Here is a 26,509-nt window from a genome sequence, read left to right as displayed (position 1 = left end):
CATCAAACCAAATGTGCGTTCAACGATGCCCCTGGTGCATATGTGGGCCGCATTATACTGCCTCTGGGCGGGTGTGTCCGGGTCTCGGAGGGGTGTCATCATCCAAGGGCAGAGTGCATATACTTGGTTCGGCTGGATGTGATGGCAGGCCCACTAATACAGTGACGCCTGTGCTGGCTGTGTGTGGGGTGAGTGTAAGCCAGCCCTCAGGGAGTAACTGGTGCTGGCAACAACTCCAACAGTCATAAGGCACTGAGAAATGCAATGTCAGTACAACAAGGGGGAATGACTCGAGTCGCCAGGGCTAGTGACCCTGGATGCACAGTGGCCGACACGGGTCCACCGCCATGGGACGCTGACCTGCGGGAGAGTGGGGTAGGGTCATGAGGGCAGAGCAGGGCCTCACATGTGTCATGGGTGCCTTCCGCGGAGTGTCAATGGGGAGAATGGGAGGCCAACCCCCAGGGCATGATGCAGGGGGCACATGCCAGCTGTGTGCGGCAACATGGCGGATATGAATGCCACAGACCCAGGCCAGACACCAAGTCCGTACCTGTCCGTTGCTGATGACAACCCCCAGGCCACAGGCTCAGACACCAATGATGTTCCGCCGGAGGATGACGGTCACTCATGGCGCACAGGGTTAGTGGCACCACGTGTCGCAGGCCTTCGATATGGAATTATGCCTCACTGATCGAAGGGAGTCTTGTGCTGTGGCCGCTGCCACAGACTTGGGGTCACTGCCATTCAGGACTCAGGACACTGTTCCACATGGGGGACCTACTGGGCAGAAGAGCATGCCGGTGGAGCATTGTAAATTAGTAAGGAGTGATGGGGACCGCGTTGGGGGGCCAGCGATGATCTGCGGAGGCTGCAGAGGTCGCGGGACTGGGGCTTGGTGCTTGCTCCAGCACGTGTTGGGCCCTCTTTGACACACAATGTTGTCGGCAGGTGAGCAGTGTGGCACTGGTGCGCTGGGGCGGACATGCCTGGTCTGTGCATCAGCGTCCTGGGGTGCAGCAAGCACACATGGTCGCAGGCCCTGCTGCTCACGGCATCAGCCTCGTGGCAGGCCACGCGGCGCCGCACTGTCAGTGATGTTGGCCTTCCCGGGAGTGGAACACGCCCTGCAAAACGCAGCTTGTCACCACACCCCTGCGCAGCCCTGGCCTACTCAGGGCCAACCCACTACGCTCACGCACACAGGAGGGGACGCAGCGTGCGACACTTCCGCTATATGTCCCACGGCCTGGGGTGACATGGTTGCATCCACTGCTCACTACTCTCCAGTCACCAGCAGTTGTGGTCTGCATTGACATATCAGTTGTTTGCATTCCCATGTCTGTCCTGCACATCCACACCTCACTTCTTGTTATGTACATTCCCACTCCTGGGTCACTTGCATACTCGCACATGGCTGCATTCCGCTTCTCCACACGTTCAGCTGTTGTGTGGCTGTGCTGCCATGAAATGTCTGTGTTGGGTGCAGGGGTAGCCCATGATGACAATGGAGTGGTGTTGTTGTGTCTGGTAGGTGGTCGTGTAGTGTGACATGTTGTATGTGGTTTGGTCACCTGTGCATTCCCACAGTTGTGCGTTGTGTGTTGGTGGCATTGGGGTGCGTGATGTGTTAATTTGGCACTTACCAACGAGCAGTCCCGTTCTATATGTGCCATCCTGGAAACGCTGGTTGATGACGGACTGTCGGAAGATGAAGGAATCATGCACACTGCCTGGGTAGTTGGCGACAACATTGGTGAAGAGTCCCCGGTGGTCCACTATTGCCTGCACATTGATGGAATGCTGATGCTTTCTATTGCAGTAGTGGTGTGCAGTATCCGCAGGGGGCACAAGTGGGACATGTGTGCAGTCAATTTCCCCCAACACGGCCGAGAATCCGGCTATGGCGTAGAAGCCTTGCTTTGTCTTCAACTGTTCCTGCGAAGTGTTGGGGAAGTGAAGGTACTGGGGTATGAAGCTGAAGATGGCATCCAAGACAGGTGTAATGAACTTTGATAGGGCTGGCTGTGAGACCCCTCCGACTCTGGCAGTTGTTGGTTGGAAGGTACCAGAGGCCAACAGGTGCAGCACAGCCAGCAGCTTTGTCTGCGGAGAGATGTTGGTTCTCCGCTGTGTTGGGACCGTCAGCCTGTGGGCGATGTGGGTCATGATGCGGAGGATGATGCCCTTTTCAGCCTGTAGTGGGCAATGACTTCGTCGGGCGTTAGGTCTGTGAGAGTGGTGCATTTTCGGTAGGTCCGCTGTCTTACTCTGCGCTGCCTCTGTGGTGGTCTGGGGGTGGGGGCAGGTCCGGGTCCTGGATGTAGTTGTGGTCCTGGCTGTGGTAGCGGTGGGTGTTGTGGTCCTGTTGGGGCTCCGAGCTGCATGATGAGTAGCTCCATGGTGTCGTTTGTTCTTTGGGTGTGGCTGTGTGCGGGGCTACGTTGCCTACTGCAGGTAGTCGTCCATCTTTACACCTGCTTGAGGCAGGTGTTAAATACCTGCGGCTACCGCGGCTTATCGCCTGTTTTTGGTTCGCTTCACAGATCTGGCAGTTCATTGTGAAAGTGGTGTTGTGGTTTTTTCGTGTGGTTTTGCACGGGAACGCCTACTCTGCATCTCATTAGGGTTAGTTGGTGGTGTCCGCCTTGGTGATAAATTTTGGGGCAGTTATCACGGGAATACTGGCGATGTCTGCAGTTTGCACCAGCTTGTGAATGGGGTGTTAGGTCTATCTCCACTTTTGATGCGTTAAGGTGGAGATAAATCGGAGATAAGTCCTTGTGAATATCCCCCTAAGTGAGCTAATGCCCAGAGTCACATGATGCTGAGCTGCCACGAGCCCGAAACCGGTCCTAGGATGCTTGTTTCCAGTCCAGGGAGGACCTGGCTTGGCAGTTCGGGCTGGACTGTTCCCATGGGGCACAGGGTCAAGACTGATTTGCATATGGCTGGGTTCAAACTGGAATGGCATGGTGAGCAAAAAAACGATGGATTTAGGCCCAGATCTCTGTACTGGGGTGAATGTATTACATTGTTCTGCATTCTGTCCATCAATTGTTGTTTTTGAGCTGCCACGAGCAGCGCTGGGAATCGAACCGCAAACCCTGCGCTCTGGAGTCAGCCGCTCTTGCCACTGCGCCACACCTCTCTAATACTGTTGACATGCTTATCATGGTGTGCAAAACTTTCTTGCCAAGGTTAGAATTATTGTCAACGCATCTCCTAAACCTCTGTAAATAAAATCATGCTGGTTTGCTCGTTCTGAGAAGGAAACTGGTCTTTGTCTTTACAAAGTGATGATTGCACCTGTGTGTGCTCACACAGCTTGGCCGACAGTTTCTTAGCTGTTCAGAGGCAAGATATATGCTGGTCTTGTGCATGTCCACAAGAGAGGCCTATGGCACTCTCTCTACTATAGTTATCTGCCAATGTGCAGAAGAGACACTGCATCCTCCTTACATAACCTCAATGTAAGGCCTTTACTATGCTTCTAGTGGAGAATGCACAGACTGCTTTAAATCAGCCATGAACAAGAGGTATCTAACACATAGGGCAAGTCTGGTTTTGCTAACACCTTGGGTGTTAAGAACGAAAAAATCTCTGATGGGCCATAATTTGCACCAAACCCAGCTTAATAGCAAAATAGCGTCTTAAATTTATGTAGGTGAACTGTAAAGCAGAGAGGGATGTTTATAAAAAAAAAGCTAAATGTGTAATTTATGCAAACCACTTGGCAACAATCGACATGGATGCTTCGCATCTTCCAACAATTAGCAGCCAGCTTCGAAAGGAAAGTCTTTTTCTGGAAATATTCACTTAGAAATTTCTACTGAAATTGAATTATGCGAAAACCAAACATGTCATATTTGTCCAATTTCTCTTTCCTAAGAATGTATGCCACATCAGATTTTTGTTACTATAGTAGAAACAATGTGTTGTAACTTGCCCTTATAATACAATGAACAATGAATGTAACTACCGATTCATTTAAAAAATATGTTAAACAATTGCTTTACAGTTACTTTGTAGTGCCAGTGTGGTAAATTGCAGGTTTTTTTTTTTTTTAAATCTTAGGACACTTAGTTACATCCTAGACCCCTCAGGATATTGCTGTATAGATTTGTAAGTTTTGCAACCAAAAAATGAAACTTTTGCGGCATTATTGCGGCACTTTATTTTACTCATTATCATTCTTTTTCAGCCTTAAATCAATTTAACCTGTTTTAGCAGAGTATTGGACTTTAGAAATAGGCATGTTTAAAGTGACTGCAGCTCTAAAGATGCACAGCTTCAATCCAAACCCATGGGAGGAGCCTGTATTTCTCCCTAGAATGTTCTAGCACCTATGTATGTACCCCTGCCAGAGCACGGCTGCCTCCCGGATCCGTGAGACCTGACACCTCTTCCTCAGGCACCCTACGGCGCAGGATCATATTGGGTGGAGAAATTTGTGGTAGTGGAGTAGGTTTTCCACAGTCACGTAGGCATGTGGTAACTCTTATACAAATATTACTTAGCGATGGTCTGACCAGAAATCACAACTCTGTCCTAGTCATCACAAAGGGTTACATAATGATATCCCTGAAAGGAAACTCTCACATATCCAAATAGATATTTATTTTGAGTAAAGTAGCTAAGAAATGACTCCTTAATGGGAGTCTTGCCACCCCTCATGGTGGTCTTCTGGGTTGTTTTCTGGGTCCAATGGGGGGGGGGGGGGAGATTACCTGGTCCCATTACTACATGTATGTCAGATGATGTTATCTACATCATGAGGGTGGATCGAAAGCCCTGCTCTTTTGGAGAAGCTGCCTCTACAAACATTTCCCTGTTCTCTTATCAGAAAATAACTAGAAAACAAGTTGTAAAAAAACAAACAAGAAAAGGCTTGTTATGTCTGGCTACAGATAGCTTTAGCTTACTGCCAGAGGTCATGTCAACACCACACACAAAGTTCATTATATAATTTGCAGAGATGGACTTTGGGATAGCCCCCTTTAGCCATTGGCTTGTTTTGGCGTGTCCCCCTTCAGTCCATGGCTTGGTCATGTGTTGATACTTGCCCATGGGATTTTGCAAATGTCTTTCTTTTTTCATACACATTTAACTTATGTAAATAGGCTCAAAGTAGCCCACTGATACATGCACATGAGTCTATGGTACAGTATCCTAGCTCCTCAGCAAGGTGGGGGCATTAAGGGGAGTATGTAGAGGGCAACTGCATCGCTGATGACAGGGTGAGCGAGGGAATGAGAGCGGCCTGTGACTCTCAATCCACTCAAACCCAGCCTAGAACTGCAGCCTACTGACGTCATTGCCCCCCTACACAGCCTGGTACAAGCTTCAACCCCAAAACTCCTAGCACTTCAAGAGAAAGGAAGTGAATGAAGTGTCTTGTAAAGCGCTCTTTATGTGATGGCCGCTCTTTATAAATATGCACAAATAAATACAATTAGGTAATATCACTTCTTGGGGAGTCAAAGTGAAGTGTTTGATGGGCTTGGGGCTCCCCTCCCAGGGGCCGCAAGCTGTGATGGGTACCCCGTACCCCCTAAAGGTCAAGGCGCTTGTTCGCAAGGCAGGAAGTGAGTATTTATTGTATCCTTGGTCTCTAGCATTTGGTTGGAAACCAGACACCAACCCCCCCTCCACACACTCATCCCCTCCAGTAAACCCCACATTGAACAGATACAAGGGAGGAGTGCATACGCCAGGCAGTGCTGCCTCATCTAAAGAGAGAGCACAGCGAGGTACTGCAGAGTAGCACGGCTTCAGTTAGCGTGTGCAGTAATACAACAATTTATATTTGAGAAAACACAAATTCCTATTTGACACGGAATATATTTTAAATCCAATGAACCGGCTTAACGTGGCTTTTGTCATGCGTCCTCTCCAGTCTGACCCCCCTTCTGACCATTACCATCATGCTAGGGTGGGCAGGCATCCCGGATTTGCCAGGACGGTCCTGGTTTTTAGAGAGGGTCGACTGAAAACGGCAGGAGGTGCTTTTTAATGTTTTACAAAGCAGGAATAGTTATCAGTTGTTTCGAGGATTTTTTTTAATTAACAGGCAAGCTACTAGGTTTAAAAAATTGCTTTTTATGTATGTTCAAACTGCCTGTTCTGTAATTCTCTGCTGAGGAGCGCTGTCATTCTCTCCACTCGCTTGAAGTACAATTGTTGTCCTTCTTCTATTTTCGTGAAATGTCCCGGTTTTTTACTTTAAAATTCTGGTCACCCTACATCATGTAGACCTACAAAATCCGAGATGTCGGATAAAGAACCTAGCAAAAAGGAAAAGATTTTCACTCAATCCAAGTCGGAAAATCAGCAGGAAAGAAAAGATTTTCTTTCTTGAGTCCCCTCACTCACCAGGGTTTCCCCTTGGCGACATGCTTCATCATAGGGGCCATCTCAATCCGCTGTGGACTGACGCGTGCTGCGACTTGCGACGTTACGTAGGAGCACTTTTGTGAGGAACTATGTGTAGTGCAGTGGTGTTGTGGAGTGGGGGAAGTGAGTTAAAAATACCTAACTAGTGGGCGAAATAACTTTATTCTGGCTCCTAGTCAGTATGTCTTAAAATGGGGTAAGATGCTGGGAGAACCTAGCTATAATGGGTTAGGGGTCCCTAGCATAGGTCAACATGTTTCGAGCCTCCCCAGAGCTCTTCTTCGTGAAAAGGAGAGAGGAGGAGAGCACCAAATTTACTGAAATATGGCCATCTCCTCCCATTTCCCTAGCGCCGGCACTGAAATCAGCTGCAGTGCGCCACGGAGACACTTTTGCGCCATGATGCAAGGATGTCTCCGTCAGTCTAGCATATAGGTTTTGTTCTGGAAGGATACCCTTTCAGTACGAAATACTGTGTTAGCGTTTCTCCTTCCTTGCGCCTACTTCAAAAGGGTGAAGTTTTCTGATGCTAAACCCTGTCTTCTTCATTTAGTCAATTGGGTTTAGCGTCAGAAAGCTTGGGTGGTTGCATGGGAACGTCCATGCTCCACCCATGGTATGCCCCCTTGGCGCTGAGTAATGCAAAGCATCTGTATGTGCTGCTTTGCGTTACTTACATGTTATTTCCAACCCTAGTTTAGCGCTGGAAAGTAAATCGGAAAAGATAGATTTTGTGCCCTTTTGTGTCACTTTTGTGATGCAAACACAGCGTAAAATCTTAGTAAATCTCCCCCTTAATGGTTAAAGAACATTTTGCGGGTATGATTGTGCAGAAGACACCACAAATGCTCTTCTTTCTCTGTATTGTTAACCAGCCATGTTGAGAGGCTGAATAACAGTACTCATAGGAGAGAATCGACACACTGATATCACCAGCAAAACCAGGCCACGAAATGGTCTCTGCACAACAACCGAGCAAAGGTTAACAAGTGCTGGCAAAGCCAATAGGTTGGATTTTGTTAGGAGGTGTCTTTCTGTGTGTTGCCTCCAGCTGTTATAGAAAAAAAACTGAATTAATCACCATCTTGGGCTACAATAATATGGGAGTGGAGACTAGAACCCTTGTTCAAGACAGACTGAAATAAGAGTTAAATAATGTCCTCTAAAAAAGAGAGTTATTAAAAGGAGACAGAAAATGAATTTTGCATTTAAGTGGTTAGATTAAAAGACATACCCAGCAAAATACTGCATGTTATGTTATGTTAATTTAGATTTATTGAGCGCTTAATACCAGCAGTTGCTTTTAACAAAAATATTGAGTGGGTCTTTAAGAAACCCCATCTGCGCGGACATATTTACTTTACAAATAAAAGCCTTAAATCCAACCACATGATGACATCATAGCAAAGGGCAAACAGTGATTAGCAATACCTCTTTATGACAACATAAGACGACGAAAGAGCTAGCCCTTCCAACACCAAAGCCATTAATCTGCAATTAATATGTCATTGTGTCACCAAAGTAAAAACATCAAAGAAACACAGTGTGTGTCAATTCAAAACTACAATTCACGCTGCAGCTGCATGCAACCAAAAGGGCTACTTCCCGCCCCCATCACCAAAAACTATTGGGAATGCCAAAGGGAAAATGTAACCATCCAAGAAGTGTGATGCCCATGGTTGATGGTTCATGCAGGTATATCATGACAAACACATGAAAGCCAGTGGCTTAAGGGGCTGAACTGTAGACCACACTATTCTTTTCATTCTACTTAAAAAAAACAATACACGAGATCCGTGCTGGCTAAAGCTGTTTGTAGCCAGCTCTAAAAAGTATATATTACTCAGACTAGGTTCAACTTCAAGAGAAACTTTCTGATTAAGTTATCACAAGGTGTTGCACAGCATCTGCTTCTGCCAGTCTGTCAGGTCCATGCTGAAAGGAAAAGGGAACGCCTACAGGGAGTGAAGAATGGCATGAATCCAGGGCCGGACTGGCCGTAGCGGGCACCGGGCAATCCCCCCGGCGCGCCGCACGGGTGGGGGCCGGTTTTGTTACAGGTCCGTTTTTGCAGCATAGCTGCAAAATCGGCCTTGTAACAAAATCGGCTGAAGGAACCGGCCCTGGCAAAGAGCTGGCGGCACCCCATCCCCCGGGGGGGGGGGGCGGCCGAGCACTTTGCCAGGGCCGGTTTTGGTTCCCAGTCCGGCCCTGCATGAATCCAAGCAGAGGAACGAGTTTCTTCTGTATTTAGAGAAATTTCCTCACCCGTAGCAAGAAACCTATTGCATAGTTTATGCAGGAGACTTGTTTTTGCCGATGTCTTAATTGTGTTGTCAAACGTCCCTTTATTGTTTCAGCTCACACTAATGTCTGTTCTCTTCTTCTCAACAGGGAAAGGAGACAAGGTAAACCCATCAGCAGAGAGTTGCAGAATTTCGAAGGGTCTGATGTGTGCAGATGAAGCAATAATGATGTGTAAAATCTATTGCTCGGGGAGGTTCAGGGTGAAGAACGGATGGCCTGAAGATGGAGATAAGAGTGGACGACCCCTTCTGTGACTCTTCTTTTCATTGTTTTTCCCCTAGGATTTTTTTTTCCTTAGCACAGAAGCCAAGGCCTCCCGTCAGATATTTCCAGCCCTATCTAATTAATGAAAAAATAAATTAATTCCTATTTGTAAAGCGCAAACATATCACCCCCTTAAGGGTTTCAAGGCGCTGGCAGGGAGATTAAGTGAGCGATTGCTCAGAGTCACATAATGCTGAACTGAGCTGCCTCTGGGAATTGAACCACGAGCCCCGCTCTCTGTAGTCAGTTGCTCTGGCTGCTGCGCCACACCTCTCCACTTGTCTGGATACAGAAGACATGGCAAATGACTACCCGTGCTTCTCAGAGTAACTTTTTCTTCTCCTGTTGTACCACTTTCCTCCATTCCACGTCTAGCTCAGCAGACGTGGAATGCACCCAACGCCCATAAAATCCCATCCATGACCCAGGGTGTTGAGGAAAGAGGAGACAGTTGTAAAGCATGGTCTCATGTGCAGTCTCGGTGTATCAGTGATCTGACTGAGAAGAGACCCTTCATTCCATAAAAGTATAGCTTTCATACATTGGCCACTGACAAGGGCTGCTCTGGCAATCTGAGTGCTTTAGACCTACACCCCCTCTGTCTTTAGCAACTCCGCTGCACCATGCATGCGCCATATCAGTTAACTGTGGGCTGAACACTGCTGCATGGAGAGGAAAATAGCTCATTTTGTTCTGATCCCTGTATGGTCAAAACTAGGCCTGGGCGAAATTTTAATTATGTCGACCTAATTTGCATAATTTGTTCAATTTCACTTTAGGCTTTTTATGCAAAATTCTCGAAATTACACTATTGCGCCACTTCTCGTAATTACACGCCATTTACGATAAAAATGTATGGACACAAACAACAATGAACAACAATCAATACCATGAGACCCCTGCCAGCTAGAGCTGTCTGCAGCCAGCTCTAAAAATTGTGTCGCAACTTTACAGTATATTTTACTTAGACTAGGTTCTAATTCAAGAGAAATTTGAATTTGGGGAAACTGGGCTTGGGAAGGTGCCTCTGGAGGGAGTAAGGGGTATTGGAGCAGAGACAATTGTTAAATAGTGCAAACATTTAATATTGGTATTTTAGGCAGCAGGAAGCACATTTCAGAGTTGATCTCACTGTAATGAAGAGGGAGACTCATTACGAAATAAATTGATTAAAAGTCTTGGCAGCGAACACACGCACCACCCTCAAGCTGCTCTCAGCTCAAGAACAAAACTGATCACTCGCACTGAAAACGGAATGTGAAACGCAACCTGAACACAAACCACAAAAACAGCTATACAATTGCCATCAGCCCCACACGAGGCCAACTAAACAAATTAACTCCTTCCCACACACCTCCTCCCTATTGCTAAAGAAGAACCCTACACTCCATTAACAAGGAAGAACGATGGAATAACTTGGTCCTCAAATTTCTTTGGAACATTAACCACTCTTGTAGACTTTTGCAGAGGAATATCCCAAGTAACATGGGTGCATTCATGAGATTCTGATGTTCCACCATTCACCTCTGCGGAGCCTTCCTAATGCACTGAAGGAACAATCGTCGGACCACTAAACCACCTGTTTGTTCAAAACGGCGAGATATCATCCTCTTTAAAGTCGTCTCAGGGCTTGGCAATTTTCTGCAAACTCAACCAAGAACCACTATTAAGTTGAACTGAAGTTTTTTCAATTCTCACAACTTTAAAAATTCTTGAAATGTGTTACTCCTCCTTCTTAAAAAATGTGGCTTCTTCACGTTCCCCAAATAGCAAACAAATTGTTTATTTGACATATTACCAAACACCTCAGTTGTGTTTGTCTGTATAGTCAGCAAACATGAGAATATTTTTTTGATATGCAAAGGCACCCTCAATATTACCAAACAAATGAAACAATATCTTCTGGAATGGAGATGAGACCCAATGGCATGGTAGTATCCGAAAGCCCTATAAGGAGTGATAAATGTAATGAGGTGAGACCGAGGCATTAGCTCAATGTTTTGGTAGGCCAGCTTGAGATGTAATGTACTAAAATGCATAGGGCCTGATTTGGGATGCCCTGGCAATCTGAGTGCTTTAGACCTGCATCTTTGCAGCCAATTGTACATTGGAGGGAATCGCCATCACAGTGGTTCCTATCAATGCACAGAAAGTTTGGTGGAGGGCCGCCATCAGTTTTGACTTCAGTTGTATCGGCCATTTACAACACTTTAAAAAAAATTGATTTTCAGAAACAAACAACCAAAGGGAGAGTTTGTTTCTCAAACACAAATTCAAATGGCCCTTCACCCTGGGAGTTTTCTGCCAGGGTCTGTGTCATTTTCTTTTTAGTCCCTAACTGCCAGGTTTTACCTGGCTGTGAAGAACAGAAGAAAAATACATTACACTGTCCACCCTTAATAGGGCAAGCAGTGTAATGTCTTTCCTCTGATGGCCTGAACTCCACCTGGCCTTCGGAGAAATTATTCTCAATAAGGTCTGCCCTCCTTTAAAAGGAGGTGGGCTTTCAAGGGTCTTGCTGGCAGGTTACTCTATTGTGTTTGAGACGGACTACTCTGTCCACTAAACTCTAAACTGGGTCCTTAGTCCCTCTCAACATAGCCAACATCTCCTGAATGTAAAGCAGAAGGGGGCAATCCAGAATTTGCTAGTTAACTTAGCAAAGGTCAACACAAAATCTGAACTTTTACAATTTTTTCAACTAGAACAATTGGCGAGACCCACTGAGAAGCACCCACTATCATTCCTTCAACACCCTACACTTTTCAAAATTTTGGGCAATTCATTCCTGGCATTCACAGTAACATTTCTCAGATCATGCCTAACTGGTATGGCATTTTTTTGTTTTTAACTCAGCAGGTGCATCATAATCATCCATCACATGCAGCATGCCAAAATTGGGTGCAAACGGACACGTCTCTTCATCTTTGAAGCTGCTCATTAGATGACATCACAGACAACAAACTCCTTGTAGCCACCAACCAGTAAACAGCTTGAATCTTCCCAATTTACTGAAAGTCTGTAGTTTCATTTTACTACTCCACACCACATCTCCTTTAGCGCTGCAAGTTGAATCCTGCCTGACTTGTCCACAATATTGTACCACAAGCCCTTGATCAAATCACAGACAAGACAAAAGCAAGGTGCAACAAACCTATTGTACAGGTCTCACTGTGGGCTCCCCAGATGTAGTAAACTCCTTACCAAATTATATAATGAAGAAGGAGATTCATTAAAAATAAAATGGATTAAAGTGTAGCAGGGAGCCCACCTCCCAGCCTCCAGCAGCCATCTGCTCATGAACAAAACTGATCACTTATGCAATTGAAACATGGAAACTGAGCACAAACCATAAACTGACTGTAGGTATAACTGCTACAAGCCCTGAAGGATGGCAGCTAAATAGATTAACTCACTACCAAACTTACTTCAAGAACTGTAAGGAGGTTAGGAGAAGCAGATTGATAAATACATTTGCAGAGGGGCACACTGTATGACCAAGTGGAGAGGTGCAGGGCCCTATTCACAAATATTTTACTGTGTTTAACTCTTGTAGCATTACTAGCCTCCATTTGCAAATTATGAGTAGTCCAGGGGTCGTAATACATATAGTGCCCCGGGGGTGCAAAAGGCATTGTGCTCGCTTTTTGCATTTTGAGGCAATATGCTATTACACAAAAAGTTGAAAACGCTTGTGCAGCCCCTTCTAAAATAATGATTGCGGTGGTGCGCATGCAGGGCCAGCGCTATTTTCTGAGGGCGCTCCCTCATTTATATGGAGGCACAGCCCTATGCAAATGAGGAAGTCAGTTTGGCTCCGTGCTTGCTCCATGTTAGGGACTTGAGCGCACAGGCAAAGAGGCCCTGCGGAGGCGCACTGATATAATAGAGCACCACAAAAAGATGGTGAACTGTCAGTGTGCCTAATGCCAGCCCTCGGGAGGGAAGAAAGGGGATCCCCTGGTACCCCTAGACATCCCACTGCAGGCAGGTGTAGTCACTCTCTGCGGCTACTTTTTAGGGGATCTTTCACCACACTTTAAGGTGCAGGTGGCATGCGCTTTGTAAACTTAGTGGCAACACAGTAATTCTAATAGGGCGCATTTCCCTGTTTGAGTCCTGGGCAACTGTTTAAATATTCAGCGTGGCGCAAACAAGGACAGTGCGCCCTACTTATAATGTGGGCCCAGGCGTTCTATAAGGGTACAAACCTAACCAAAGTAAAACCTTTGTGAATCGGACCCATAGTTTAAAGCTCTGATCTTTAAGGGGCATATTATCAATAAACTGCGTTAAAATTCTCGCCGCCTTAGCGGCAGAAAACTGCCGCTAAAGCGGCGATAATGGGCTTGATAATATGCCCTTGAAAATTCCCATAGAAGCCCATGTTCTGGTGTCAACATGGGCTTCTATTGGAATTCTCTGCGGCATATTATCAAGCCCGTTATCGCCACTTTAGCTGCAGTTTTCTGCCGCTAAAGTGGCGATAATTTTAACGCCGTGCTTGATAATATGACTCTAAATTCTGAGGTCAACAACTTAACCACAACAGGGAACAACTAATGGCAAAACATAACTGGCGCAAACACATCGCAAGTATACTGTCGAGGGTGACAGTGCGCTTTACAAATACACATAACATCGGGAATTTCCCCCCAATAAGAAAATAACGGGAAACTAAATGAATTCAAAAAACGGGTAACAAAGGCTAACGTTTGCATTGCAATATTTTACCATAAAGCAGCAAAAACAGTGGCAAAATTAAATAACAGGCTGCATTTTCGAAAGCAAACAGATCACATTGCGTGTAAGATCGAAAATTCAAACACGGAATAGCTGCATACAAACCTACCTGTGCAAAAATAGTTGTAAAGTCCAGTAGTGCCCTCTACTGTTCTAATTATTTAAGTGCCGGTGAAACATCAAAATTACTCACGTCTGCTGACGAAAACATCTTAATTGTTGAAAGGCATTTATCAGTATAAACGAACGGCTGGATTAGAATTGTGTAGGCAATTCTCCTGTATTGTATTATAATCTAAAGATGCAGTGACTGCCTCAATCACCTTCAGGGTTCACAATTAAAGCGGAAGATCAACTCTGTGGTGTCTTGGCAGCCATTTAGCCTGGGCATGAGCGTAAAAATGTGCGGTAGCCAGACTGCCACACATGTTCCACACGTTTTGGGTTGTGCAGTAAAAACACAGGGGCATATTAACAAGCGGCAGCGATAATTATCGCTGGCCGCTCTTAGCGAGAAAAATGTTATCGCTGGCTATCGCAGGAAATTATCGCCATGCTAGCGTTGTATTAACAACGCATAGCGCATTGGCGATAATTTCCCAGCGATAGCGTTGTTTTCCATGGAACATCGCTGGTTTTCCAGCGATGTTCCATGGAAAAAGGCGATAACCTTGCTGACACGACCCTGTGGTCGTATCAGCATAATCCACCCCAAATGGTAAGTATAGCTAAATCTGCATTTTAGCAGACGTTAGGGGCATATCAGCAACAACCGGCGATAATTATCGCTAAGCGCACTTAGCGCTAGGATAATTATCGCCGGCTAGCGTGGGTTTTTATCGCTGAGATAGCGTGCTATTAGCAACGCTTATCTCAAAAGCGATAAAGATCCTAGCGCTAACTGCCAAACGTGAGATTATTGCTGGAAACCCAGCGATAATCCCACGAAGTTTGGCGATAGCTTGCTGATAGGGCCTCACATACTTAGCCATGATATCCACCTTCCATAGGATATCATGGCTAAGTCACTTCCAAAGCAGGCGTACGGAAAGTAGTGATAACAGAGGTTATCGCTACTTTTCTTGTCGCTATGCTGCTTTGTGTGAGGCTTGATAATAGGAGAAATGTCGCTTAGCGACATTTCTCCCGTTATCCTGGGAAGGAACGCCCACTTTGCATCTCATTAGAGATGCAAAGATGGGTGTTCGTAATTCAGGCGATAAGGCAAGGTTTCACGCGCTAGCGTGACCTTGCTGATAAAGCGATAAAATTATCACCGCTTTTCGGCCGAAAACGGACGCAAAAGCGGCGATCATTTTTTAGCGCCCCCTTGTAGATATGCCCCTTAGTTTTGGGAGAAAACAGCTGTTTTCTCCAAAAACGAATCTCTGCTAAAATGCGTGGGCAGCCTTGTAAATATCGCGATGTGTACATCAGCGATATTTACAAGGTTGTACTGCCCAGTGACGCCCTCTCGCATCTCATTAGAGATGCAAAGGGAGGCGCCGGGTTAAAGGGTGATAACATGCGCTAGTGCATGTTATCACCCTCTTGTAAATAGGGCGATATTTTTAACTCCGCTTTTTTGGCTTTAAAAGCCAAAAAAGCGGAGATATGGCCCTTGTACATATGCCCCATAATTTGGCATTCGAAGTTACTATATACTACTAACAAGTAAAAACTGCCCCACAGCCAGGGATCCCCTTACCTCTCGCAAAAATCTAGCCCATAATGAGTCGGGCTTTGGCTTCTGCTTGCCACCCTCCCTCTACCCAGGATGTGGCATTACGGATAGAGCTGTCGACTGTAGAACTGGAGAACCAGGTTGGTGTCTTGCGTCAGCTCAGCATCCTGTAATTCCAGGCCAATCACTTAATCTCCCCATGCCAATAAACAATGCATGTGATCTTGTGAAATGTAACTGGTGCTCGTATAAAGCGCTCCAATACCTTCGGGTCGAGTTAGCGTTATATTTAAAAAACTGCAGAAAAATCACTAAGTGATAAAAATAAAGTCTTAACATAAGGAATGACAAATAGAAACCAATTTACTGTCTGGTTTGTATAAAGTGAAACCAGAAAACCTGGGTAAATCGCGACTTCCTCGCTTAAATTGTGTGATCTTATGCAAATAGTTTATTTCACCAACTCTATAGTTCCTTCATTATTGTCTATGAAAGCACATTCAAATATGCGAGTTCTGATTACCAGTGGTAGAAAACTATCCCTTTTAGCAAGTACTTCTCGGTGGAGTGCTATAATGCGCCCAGTTAATGTCAAAGCTTCCACATCTTAAAGAAATATACATTTTTGAATTTTGAAGAGACCTTGTCATATTTTATGTGCTGTTTGTACTATGATTTTCATAGCAAATATTTTCAGGCAGTTGCACATGCTCTGAGATCCGAGCCAGACCCTTGGCTCTGCTCTGGCTCGGCTATCCCTGTCAATTTGTTGGCTCGCGCAACTCTAATTGCAAATAACATGAGAACATGATGTGACAGAGAGCCCGCCCTAATTGAGGGCTTCATGTGATTGGCACATATAAGCAAGAGGTGCAAAGTTACTTAATCCAAAGGGCAGGAGAATGCAGTAAAGCTAAAAGGTATCAATGTGTATCCTATGGAATATTAGAACAAAATAAACAGAGAAGGATTTGGCCAAAAACAGGAGGTCTCTTTCGTAGCTCATATTTTGAGAAAAACGATAAAATGTAAAAAGAAACATAAGGTATAAGCCGTCAATGCACAGATTTATATTTGTGCCCAGCTGCGGGCACTCCCTCAATGGTTTTCCTTTTTATGGTCTGCCTACCAACTGCACCCATTGCCAGCCAGGCGGTGCCCTGTACTGACAATGTGTCATTTCGAAATAATCTGAAAAAAATAAAAGGTAAGACAGGGACTTGCAAAATAGCTTGCAATCAATTCTGTGAATGCGCACTCCGCAGCTGCCAATTACACCCCTGTCATGGGAGTAGGTTTCAGTTACTTGTTGTTTTTCAGCCAACAGCCAAGCATGCTGGGATTTCTAGGCCTATATTTGCTGTGGGAAAAGTGAGACTACAAGTCCCAGCATGCTTAGAGCTTTTGGTTGAAAAACAACCATACTCTTTTTATGTTTTAAATATGGATAAAAATAGAAATTATATTGTGGTTTGGGTGTTTATAAAATCTCTCAGTTATGGCTGCCAGGCCAATGGCTGTGCAGATCCTCTGGCAAAGGAGTTAAAAACAGACACAACGTTTCCTAATGAGGCATACACAGCTGCAGGTGTGCACAAGGTTAATACTAACATGTGCATGTTTGCATATGAGTTTGTTGATTTATCATCTACAGTTATTTGTATAATTGAAACATGGAAGCATTCAAGTGTACATGTGTAAGTGAGTGTACAGTTATAGGTTAAATAAATGTGGAAATATACTCGTTTCTGCATCATATTTCACAAACACCATACCTAGTTTGGTTAAACACAGATAGCATTAGCAAAAAGTAAATATGGATAAACACAGATGAAAATGTCAAAAAAACAATGCATACAGCCTGGAGCCCTGGTTCTAATATATGCAGACTAATACCATGCACCTTCCTCTCTGAACAGCCAAGCTGCGGAGGCTACCCTGCCAGCATCTTCATCATCGTCATCAACGAGTTCTGCGAGAGGTTCTCCTACTATGGAATGCGAGGTAAGTCTCGGTCTACCTCAGTTTTCGGGTCGCTAACCAAACGCCCTGTTTGCTAACCAAGTCCGCTTCTGTGCCTTCCTGCAGCGGTGCTGGTGTTGTACTTCAAATACTTCTTGCTGTGGGACGACAACCTTGCCACGGTCGTCTACCATGCCTTCGCCGCTCTGTGCTATTTCACTCCACTGATGGGCGCCATCATAGCTGACTCCTGGCTGGGAAAATTCAAGTAGGTATTTTTTTTCACAAAACACTTAACAAATTGGCATAACTGATATTGCGTTTGTAGCTGTAGCCGAGCCACAACATCAGACCCACCACCTTAGAATCATTTTCACTGTGTGATCATACAGGGAGAAAGGGCAGGTTCTTAGAGAAGGGGTCATGCACAGTAGAGGTATGAACCCCTTGTGCTCCCAAACTAGTCACATCTATCCTCCCCACAACAAGAATGAAACAAATCATCTGGAGACACTTCTCTCTGGGGGAGATGCTAATTGAAGACCAGCTGTGTAGGGCATTCACACTTGAGCTGAAAACCTATTCTTTACAAAGGTTTCCAGATCACTGTGTGATAGTGGCTGTTTACCAAGTCCCTGTGTGAGGAGTGAAGAAACCATGGCACAGAATCTGAAAAGAGGCAGCGCTGCGTTGAATGACAGGGAGAGAGCCACATTCACAGAGATATGGTTCTCTCCTCCCCTCTCCCCAGTGTCAGCACCGATTTCAGCTGCTGTGCGCCAGGTATACACCTTAGTGCCAATGTGCTAGGGTGCGTGCCTGAGTCTACCATAGGTTTTGTACAGGAAGGATATCCTTCCTGTACAAAATACTATGGCTAGACATGTTTAAAACCTTTTCCTACTTGGCATGTGTGCTGCACAGTGCTTTCCCGCAGTGGTAATTTTTGGTGCTAAACACTGTCTGCCAATCTTAGTACATAGAGTTTAGCTTAAAAAAGCATGGGTGGTTGCATGGAAACACCTATGTACCGCCCCCTGGACGCAAAGTAACGCATAGCGGTGTTTTGCGCTGATTTGTGTTAACCTTCCATACAAACCAGCGCTAATACCAATTAGCATTGGTTTGTTAATCACCAATTAGGTTTTGTCAGGTTAGGCCCTCTGCCCAGGCCCAAATCCACAGAAGCGAAGATGAAAGTCCTCCACACTTCCCAAGAGCTAGCGCCCGGAATGGAGCAACGTAACACACTCAAGGGCAGCAGCTTCCAAAAAGTGTGGGGGGAATTACCCAAGGAGTGATCCCCACTCTCCCCCAGCTAGATGATGCTGCAGCGGGGAATTGAGGAAGTGCAGGAACTGCAAAGAAAAGGTTACAGTGTTCGTTTAGTACTATTAATACCTATACAAAGCTTCTTTTGGAGTGTGTTCAACACCGCGCTCCACTTACCCCACTCTTGTGAGCACAAGGCCTTGGCGAGAGGTCTTCTGTGAAAGGAGTCCAGTGGAAGATGCAGAGAGTCACAGAGGCTCTAGCCAGTAAGGGGCAATATAGGACCAACAGAGGGAAATAAACAATCAAGGGTAACACTCTCTCTCACTCTTGCAACACCCTGTCTCATAAGCATAAGACAGAACAGGGTGTCCTTCTCCTCTGTATGGTGGAGCGTTGCCCAACTCATAAGCTAAAGACAGAACGGGACGCCTGCATGCACCAATGCAAATGACTATACTCGGCTCTTAAACTGAAGACGGAGCGGAGTAAGCATCTACCCGGGATAGAGGAGGTAGGTGAAATACGTGTAATCCAACTCCTAAACTGAAGACAGAGTGGGACTACACCACCTAACCCTTGAGGAGAGAAAGAGAGGGCTACTACCCCCCCTCCGGTATCGACAAGAAGATACGGAGCGGGGGAAAAACACACACAATCACGTTCGTACCAGGTAACAATAATGAAGGGGGAAGGGAGTCTACACACACTCGCACTGAAAGGCTGGGTCGGAATACAGGGAAGACGAGAGGCGAGACCAGTCAGGGTGTTAGGGAAACACGAAAAGCTGGCCAAACAGAGATGCCGGGGAACGGGACCCCGGAGGATCACGGGGTAAAGGTGAGAAAATTCCCACCGGGAAGTTGTCTCAGGGAAACAAACAGGAATCCAGGAATCAAAGCGGCTACATCCGTGCCGCTAAGCGAGGAACAAACACGGAATTGACCAGAGGGGCGTGGTTACGTCAGGAATCAGTAAGCCAAGCAACGGCTTACACGTCAGACGTTCCTTTTAAGATCGTAGGGATCGTCTGCAAATTCCGTCCTGTGAAGGGAGCGCAATGCTGAACACACAAACACACAGAAACCCCGCCTCGTCTCCGTCTGCCCCTAACAGGTTTAGTGTCAGGTTAGCGTTACAAACGTTACCCTCGACGCTAAACCTTTGTGAATCTGGGACCATGTGTCACATGATGGAACCAAGAGAGTTGGCAGATCTGAAAAACCTTTCCTGGGCCATAAACTAGCGTACATCAGGAGAAAGTTGTAATGTGCACATACTTATAACACTTAGGGGCCTATGAGTAAATGCGGGAAATCTGCAACTCTATTCTGATGGGGAGCGGCATTGGGGATATAGTATATGGCCTTCCTAACTGAATATAATATACATAAGGGTACCCTATCACATCGTTATTCCTAGATCCCGAATATGGGGTATTGAACAAAATTTATACCAATCCCATATGGGGGCTGATAACACAAATCTCCCTAGTTCAGCAAGGAAGGAACAGGGGGTATTCTTAGGTGTCCAAAAGCGACATGACATCCTTGACAAATGTATGACTACAGGGGCATGTCCCCCTGTCTTCCTATGCCAAAAAAGACAGATCCCAATTTGGGAAGCCCGAGTGTCAGACTCAACTTTTGAGCAAGTAGCCCTATGCATGTTATGTGTTTTATGTTGTATGTCCGGACTGACTGAGCTAGGACCAGAGATGGATAGAATGGATAGAAACATGCAACAGGCCAGATTTATCCCTGGGCATATTATTAATCCTGATGAAAGCCTGAGGACCCTTATGGGCCATTCTCCATTAAGGGCTGAAACATGTCGACTTCAATTTGATGTAGGAGCATTATCTTCCTTTATCACCGAGATACATGGTTTTATCAATACCGAGAGAAACTACAATTAAAACGGACACCTGGGTGTTTTTAGGTATTTCTATACTAGACCGTGACAGACAACAATCTCAAAAGTGCTCCTTGAAACATGGTTGAGCCCATCCTGGGTTTTAGGGACCAGGATGAAACCTGATGATGAAGCATGCCACTACTAGAGTGGGTGAGGCTCTTTTACAAAACTCAACTAAAATTGTGTTGTTTTTGCCAGTAGGATTGGTAACTAATTTATTCAATATGTCTCCCTGATACTCATAAGCATTGCAGCAGTCGGCAGTAGCTGCCGTAAAGCTGGCAAAAAGGTAGTAATTTTGCAGCTAGTCTATTGAACAAGATTTTAATATCAAATGGTCAGTATTTGGGTTGACTACTACACAATTTCAGTTTTAGTTTATCAGAATGCCGGAAATCCACAGTGGAACAGGTGAGGAGGCATGCATAACAAGGTGCAAAATAACAGGCGCATACCGGGTTGTATTCGACGTGCAATATTGCCATTGCTTGTATCATTCTGAGCGAAGATGACTTTATCTTGTATATTGCAGTTTGACTGGTATACTGTTGACCATCTGACTTTCACTCCAAGTCTACAGTGTGGCTGCAGTGAGAGAAGCCTAACAGAGTTTTCCTCCTCTTTTTCCGCAGGACCATCATCTACCTGTCCATAGTGTACGCGGTTGGACAGGTCATCATGGCTATAAGTGCCATTCATGACCTGACTGACAACAACAGGGACGGAACACCAGACAATTACACTGTACATATGTAAGTTCTAGCTAAAAACTTATTTTTGGGGTGAGGGGGTGAGAAGGAAAATTAGAGGGTGGCATGGAGTGGTGCAAGGATTGCGATGCCATTCCAGGAAAGTAATTGTTACGAATCTTTGGCAAAATAAACACTTTGTTTTTTACCTCTTCATGTCTCAGGGGTCTAATATGTTTTATTACACAGATAGAATTAATCATTATAGGGCAAGTTGTAGGGATTAGTATGCTATAAGAGCCGCTCCACCACCTGGGAATTCATTCACATGGAAATATCTTGACGTGTGGGGAGATTGGATTCATCAATTTAATATCATTTGATGGATCTGAAGTATTATTGATAATTTAGAAATTTATATAGCGCTTACTGCCCCTGACGAGGCATCAAAGCTCTTTTTAGATATGCTAAATGTGATTCTTAATGTAGATGTATTATGAAATAATATAACGAAGCGTAGAATAGTCAAATATATGAGAGCATGGTATAACTTGACAGGGGACTGCGCATAGCAGGCCTAGAGATAGTAAGGTATGATATGAAACGGCTTAATATGAAATAGCATAGTGTAGAGTAGTGTACCAAGGCGAACACATGATACTGCAAGCTCAGAACGTGTGTACCTTGTACAATTATGCAAGTGTGAATGCTTACACATGGGATTAGTCCTGGAAAGAGGTGGCTGTGGCAGTTTTCCAGTAATCTTGGAATTCCCCCAAAAATCTTGCTAATCTAGGTTAAACCAATGGATGTTGATCTACTTAATGTATTTGTGTTGCCAAAACAGAACACTCGTACTTGTAATGTTAGTTTCACCCAAAGTGAATTAAAGGAATACAATATTGACTCCACTGTGCAGTTGTCCAGAACTCCTTTCTCGAACTTTGAGTTTTTTGCTGCGGTCTGTGTCTTGGTTTCGTCTGTCAGATGCCTTCTGACAGTGGTGAGTTTTTGGATACCGAGGCGGTTGCCTCATTACTCCATATTCATTTTTAGTTTTTTAGTCGCTGTTTAGGTTGTCTTATTGATGTGTGACGCTTTGTCACAGTTGAGGTTGGATCACAAGGTCAGCGCTGTGATAGGCCGTGGGTTGCGGTCAATTTGGTTTGCAGAAGTGTCAGCAAGTTTTATGCGCTTCTACTGTGGTGGTTTTATGTCCCTTTGTTTTAACAGCGTGATTGTTTCCCTTCCACTACAGCGCTCTCTCTATGACGGGGCTGCTGCTGATTGCCTTTGGTACAGGCGGCATCAAACCCTGCGTTTCAGCTTTTGGTGGTGACCAGTTTGAGGAGCACCAGGTGGGTCCATGTTCACTCTTACCGCGCTATTTTCTCCCAGCCGTTCTTTAAAAACAGCTTTTTTTTATTTAAAAAGAAATGCATTCCATTGACTTTATATTCCATTTCTAAAGCTCTGTTTCTATGAGGTGAAAATAAATCATGCTTGAAACCTTCCCGTGGTCAGGCATACCTGGACAACATACCAATCCAATGAAATACCTTTAAAAAAATTGCAATGGTCAGTGTGGTGGTGGTTGGTTGGTGAAGCTGGTTGGCACACGTTTCTGCTGAAGACACACAATTGATGGACGGAATGCAGAACAAATTAAAACATTCTCCCTCAGTCAAGAGATCTGGGTTAAATCCATCATTCTTTTGCTCACCATGCCACCCCAGTTTAGACCTGGCCATATACAAATCAGTCTTGACCCTGTGCCTCATGGGAACAGTCCAGCCCGAACTGCCAAGCCAGGTCCTCCCTGGACCGGAAACAAGCATCCTAGGACCGGTTTCGGGGTATCACCCCTCTTCAGCCAGGATAGCTTGATTCCAGAGGCACAGTGAGCCCGGGACCTACGTCTAGGCATACCCGGCGCACAAAGGGCATATGGCTGGATTCAAACTGGAATGGCATGGTGAGCAAAAAAACGATGGATTTAGGCCCATATCTCTGTACTGGGGTGAATGTATGACATTGCTCTGCATTCTGTCCAACAACTGTTGTTTTTGCATACGTTTCTGCTGCACACCACTGTGAAGCGTTTTTTACAGTCGATATTTAACTCTTACATTCTCTATCTGACTTACAAAAATCGGTATGTATGAAGGTGGGGAGGGAGTAGGCAGGGTAACACACTGGAGCCAATTCTCGAAGGCATTAATGAGTTCTTCAAATTATTACTATAGAAGAATTGGAAGCAAGCATGCTGTCTTCATTTTACATCAATACACCGCTAGATGGCACCAGAAGCCCTATTTTCTGTTCTCCTAGACTGGATTTTTAATACTTCTGAAAACGCGTCGAAAATATTCCAAAAATCTCCACACTAATCTGTGGACCCAGGCCTTGAGACGGCTAATGACACTCCTAGAAGCAACACTAAAGAAGTACTACTTCCCATAGTCAGAAATTGACCCCAGTGTCCATAAAAAAGCTGTTTCCAACAGCTTGTCGAAACCTCCTTTGCTCACCTCAACAGACAGATATGGAAACCTGCCATTTAAAACAGTGTTCATTTTTGTGTGCTTATGGAATGATTATGCTGTTGCCTTAATGCCTGTTAAAGTTTTGAAATACTGTAAATAACAGGAATTACTGTCTAGAGTTGTTTCGAAGAGAGCGCCATCCTTATCACCATATCTAGAAGTCACATTTTCAACATGAGGCAGGCGCTCTATGGTCCTCATTAGAAGTCAGAATTTTGGGGTATTTTACTACACATGGTACATACTGTAACCCCAGGGTGAGGACTTTACCACTTTATTCTGAGTTTGCAACAAGAAAATGAAGCATAACGTACACATTTTAATTTTTTTACAAGCCTTCCTCCCCTGGTAAATTGCAGCAGGTTTGACCCGACGGAATTTATCAGATGAAAACTGCAAGTCTGTGGTAACTATTACACCACTCGTAATTCCAATCTGTGTTGGACATTTATTTCCCAGAGACTGATTTTAGATGTGTTTTGTTTTTTTCTTATAAACTAACAAGGGCTAAACTAGGGCACGCCTATGTTTTCAGATAAATATACCTGGACTCAGTCCCTAGTTGGCATAGGCAAGGTTTCACTGAAGGTTTTGTCTCACTGAGTGTATTGGCCGGAACATGGTGCGCCTGCTTTGAGTTGCCAGCACTGAAAGTCTTTCTTCGCTCTTGCAGGACAAGCAGAGAGGCAGGTTCTTCTCCATCTTTTACCTGTCCATCAATGCTGGGAGTCTGCTGTCTACCATCATCACCCCCATCCTCCGAGGTAAACACATATTGATTCCCTGCTCCAAAGAAATGTGCTGTTATGATGACCAGACTAAGAAAACCTCTGGTTTAATTTGACTTATTTTTACCTTTTGCGCGTTATTGTGACATACAATCCAAGGAGGTAGTCAATAGCTCATTTATTTTGGGGTGAGGAGTGGCATAGTCAGTCTCCTCTAGCTGACAAACTCGTTTCACAAACAGAGGAGGATCAAAAAGATGGAGGTAGGAGTAAGTTCAAGATAGTCGAGGAAAGGGGTCTTGCGGTAACGTGAGATGCCATGAGGTCTGCATGGAAAAATTAAGGTAATCTAAATTATGCAGCCTTTCGATAAATGCAATGCACCAAGTCTTTCTTTTTTTGATATTCATTTTATGGATCTCTCGCAAATCCTTGGGCAAATAAGGGTCTGCCGGTTATTTTGTACACATTCAATACTAAAACAGCAGCACATTTAATACAAACATATGCTTTTGCAATTTCTATAAGTGTATCACTGACTGTGTGTGGGCGTGTGAGTGGCTGTATGAGTGACTGTGTGGGCGCGTGAGTGGCTTTATGGATGTGTGAGTGGCTGTGTGGGTGTGTAAGTGGCTATGGGAGTGGCTGTGTGAATGTGTGAGTAGGCATGTAAGTGGCTGTGTGGGTGTGTGAGTGGATTTGTGGGTCAGTGAGTGGGTGTGTGAATGGCTGTATGGGTGTGTGAGTGGATTTATAGATGTGTGAGTGGGTGAGCGGGTGTGTAAGTGGGCATGGGAGTGGCTGCGTGAATGTGTGAGTAGGCATGTGAGTTACTGTGTGGGTGTGTGAGTGGTTTTGTGGGTCTGTGAGTGGGTGTGTGAGTGTTTGCATGGGTGTGTAAGTGGGTGTGTGAGTGGCTGTTTGCGTCTATGAGTGGGTGTTTAAGTGGGTTTGTGGGTAAGGCTAAAAAATGTGAAATGAGATGGGCGCCTTCGAAGACTTTGATTTTGTCATTGAATATGCACCATTTTGCAGTACATAACATTGTGACATTTTAGTCCAATCAGTTATGTTTAAAAAAGGAAGCTTTCACTGAGTACCATTCAAGGGTAATGCATTGCACATTTTTGATAGACACTCGCTCTTTATGACACCGTGCACTGGAGTAAATCTGGAGATTCCAAGGGCATCTTCAAAATGCGCCTGAACAAATCTTTACAAATACTAATACTTAATTTGAGCCAGTAGTTGCCGAAGGGCACTAGCACTTATTTTATGGGACCAGTACACTTTATAATTGTCCCACGGGGGGCAGTACCGATTGCCAAAGATGAAAAGTAAGCAAAGAAAGCCTTGTAAAAATGGTTCTGTTATCTCACTGGTTGCATTGAAATGCCAACATGTAAGACCCTTGCAACCAGTGGCAGAATTACAAATACCAGCTTGCCAATTAACAAATGTAGGCCGAAAATGAAGCCATATCATTAAGCATTCACGGGTAACACCACATATTGTGACGCGAACGCTGTTAGAGCCAGGCGCACAATGCTCATAGGGCTAAAAGGGCTTCAGCCCGCCCCCCCCTCCCCCCGTCGAATGTCTCAGCCCGGGCTGCTGCAGCTCGAGCTGCTGTGGGCTCGGCTAGGCTGTGTCTGGAGTCTTATCTCTGGCACGCCCGAGTTTTTCACAGGTCTTTAAAGACCATTTGCATATGTACATACCTTTGTAAACTGGTTACCGAGGCGTAGTTTTATTTCTGGTTCCAGTATCCCCTGGGCCCCACTCTGCCTATTCCTTACATTTGTAATTTACATTTACTGCCCTAGTGTGAGAATGCATGCCATGAAAAGGAATATAAAGTAGGGTTGCCAAAAGAAAATGCCAGCCATGTGTTGTTTAAAGAGCCTGCAAAGACCTCCTCTTGACACTAAATAGGGTTATAAATAAAAAAGTATGTATTCATTTGTAATGCGACCTTTCTGTCTTTGTTCCCTTTGATTA

General features: G+C 45.0%; 1 protein-coding gene across 2 annotated transcripts in view; it reads left to right on the top strand.

Annotated features, from left to right (window-relative positions):
• SLC15A1 (solute carrier family 15 member 1) overlaps positions 1–26,509 on the top strand; it is a 118,254-nt gene that overhangs the window by 20,753 nt on the left and 70,992 nt on the right. The window contains exons 1-6 of one of the 2 annotated variants that reach the window (XM_085622115.1): positions 8,751–8,804; positions 17,314–17,398; positions 17,483–17,624; positions 21,178–21,297; positions 22,493–22,592; positions 24,454–24,544. In XM_085622115.1, the coding sequence (XP_085478241.1) occupies positions 8,766–8,804; positions 17,314–17,398; positions 17,483–17,624; positions 21,178–21,297; positions 22,493–22,592; positions 24,454–24,544 (577 nt within the window). In that variant the 5' untranslated portion in view covers positions 8,751–8,765. Of the gene's footprint in view, positions 1–8,750; positions 8,805–17,313; positions 17,399–17,482; positions 17,625–21,177; positions 21,298–22,492; positions 22,593–24,453; positions 24,545–26,509 lie in introns of those variants that run through there. The other variant, XM_085622114.1, reaches the window with a different exon arrangement.

The sequence above is a fragment of the Triturus cristatus genome, chromosome 8, assembly GCF_964204655.1.
Source record: "Triturus cristatus chromosome 8, aTriCri1.1, whole genome shotgun sequence".
NCBI classification, from domain to species: domain Eukaryota; kingdom Metazoa; phylum Chordata; class Amphibia; order Caudata; family Salamandridae; genus Triturus; species Triturus cristatus.
Note: the sequence above shows the minus strand (reverse complement) of the source record. Positions and strands in the feature narration are given on the sequence as shown.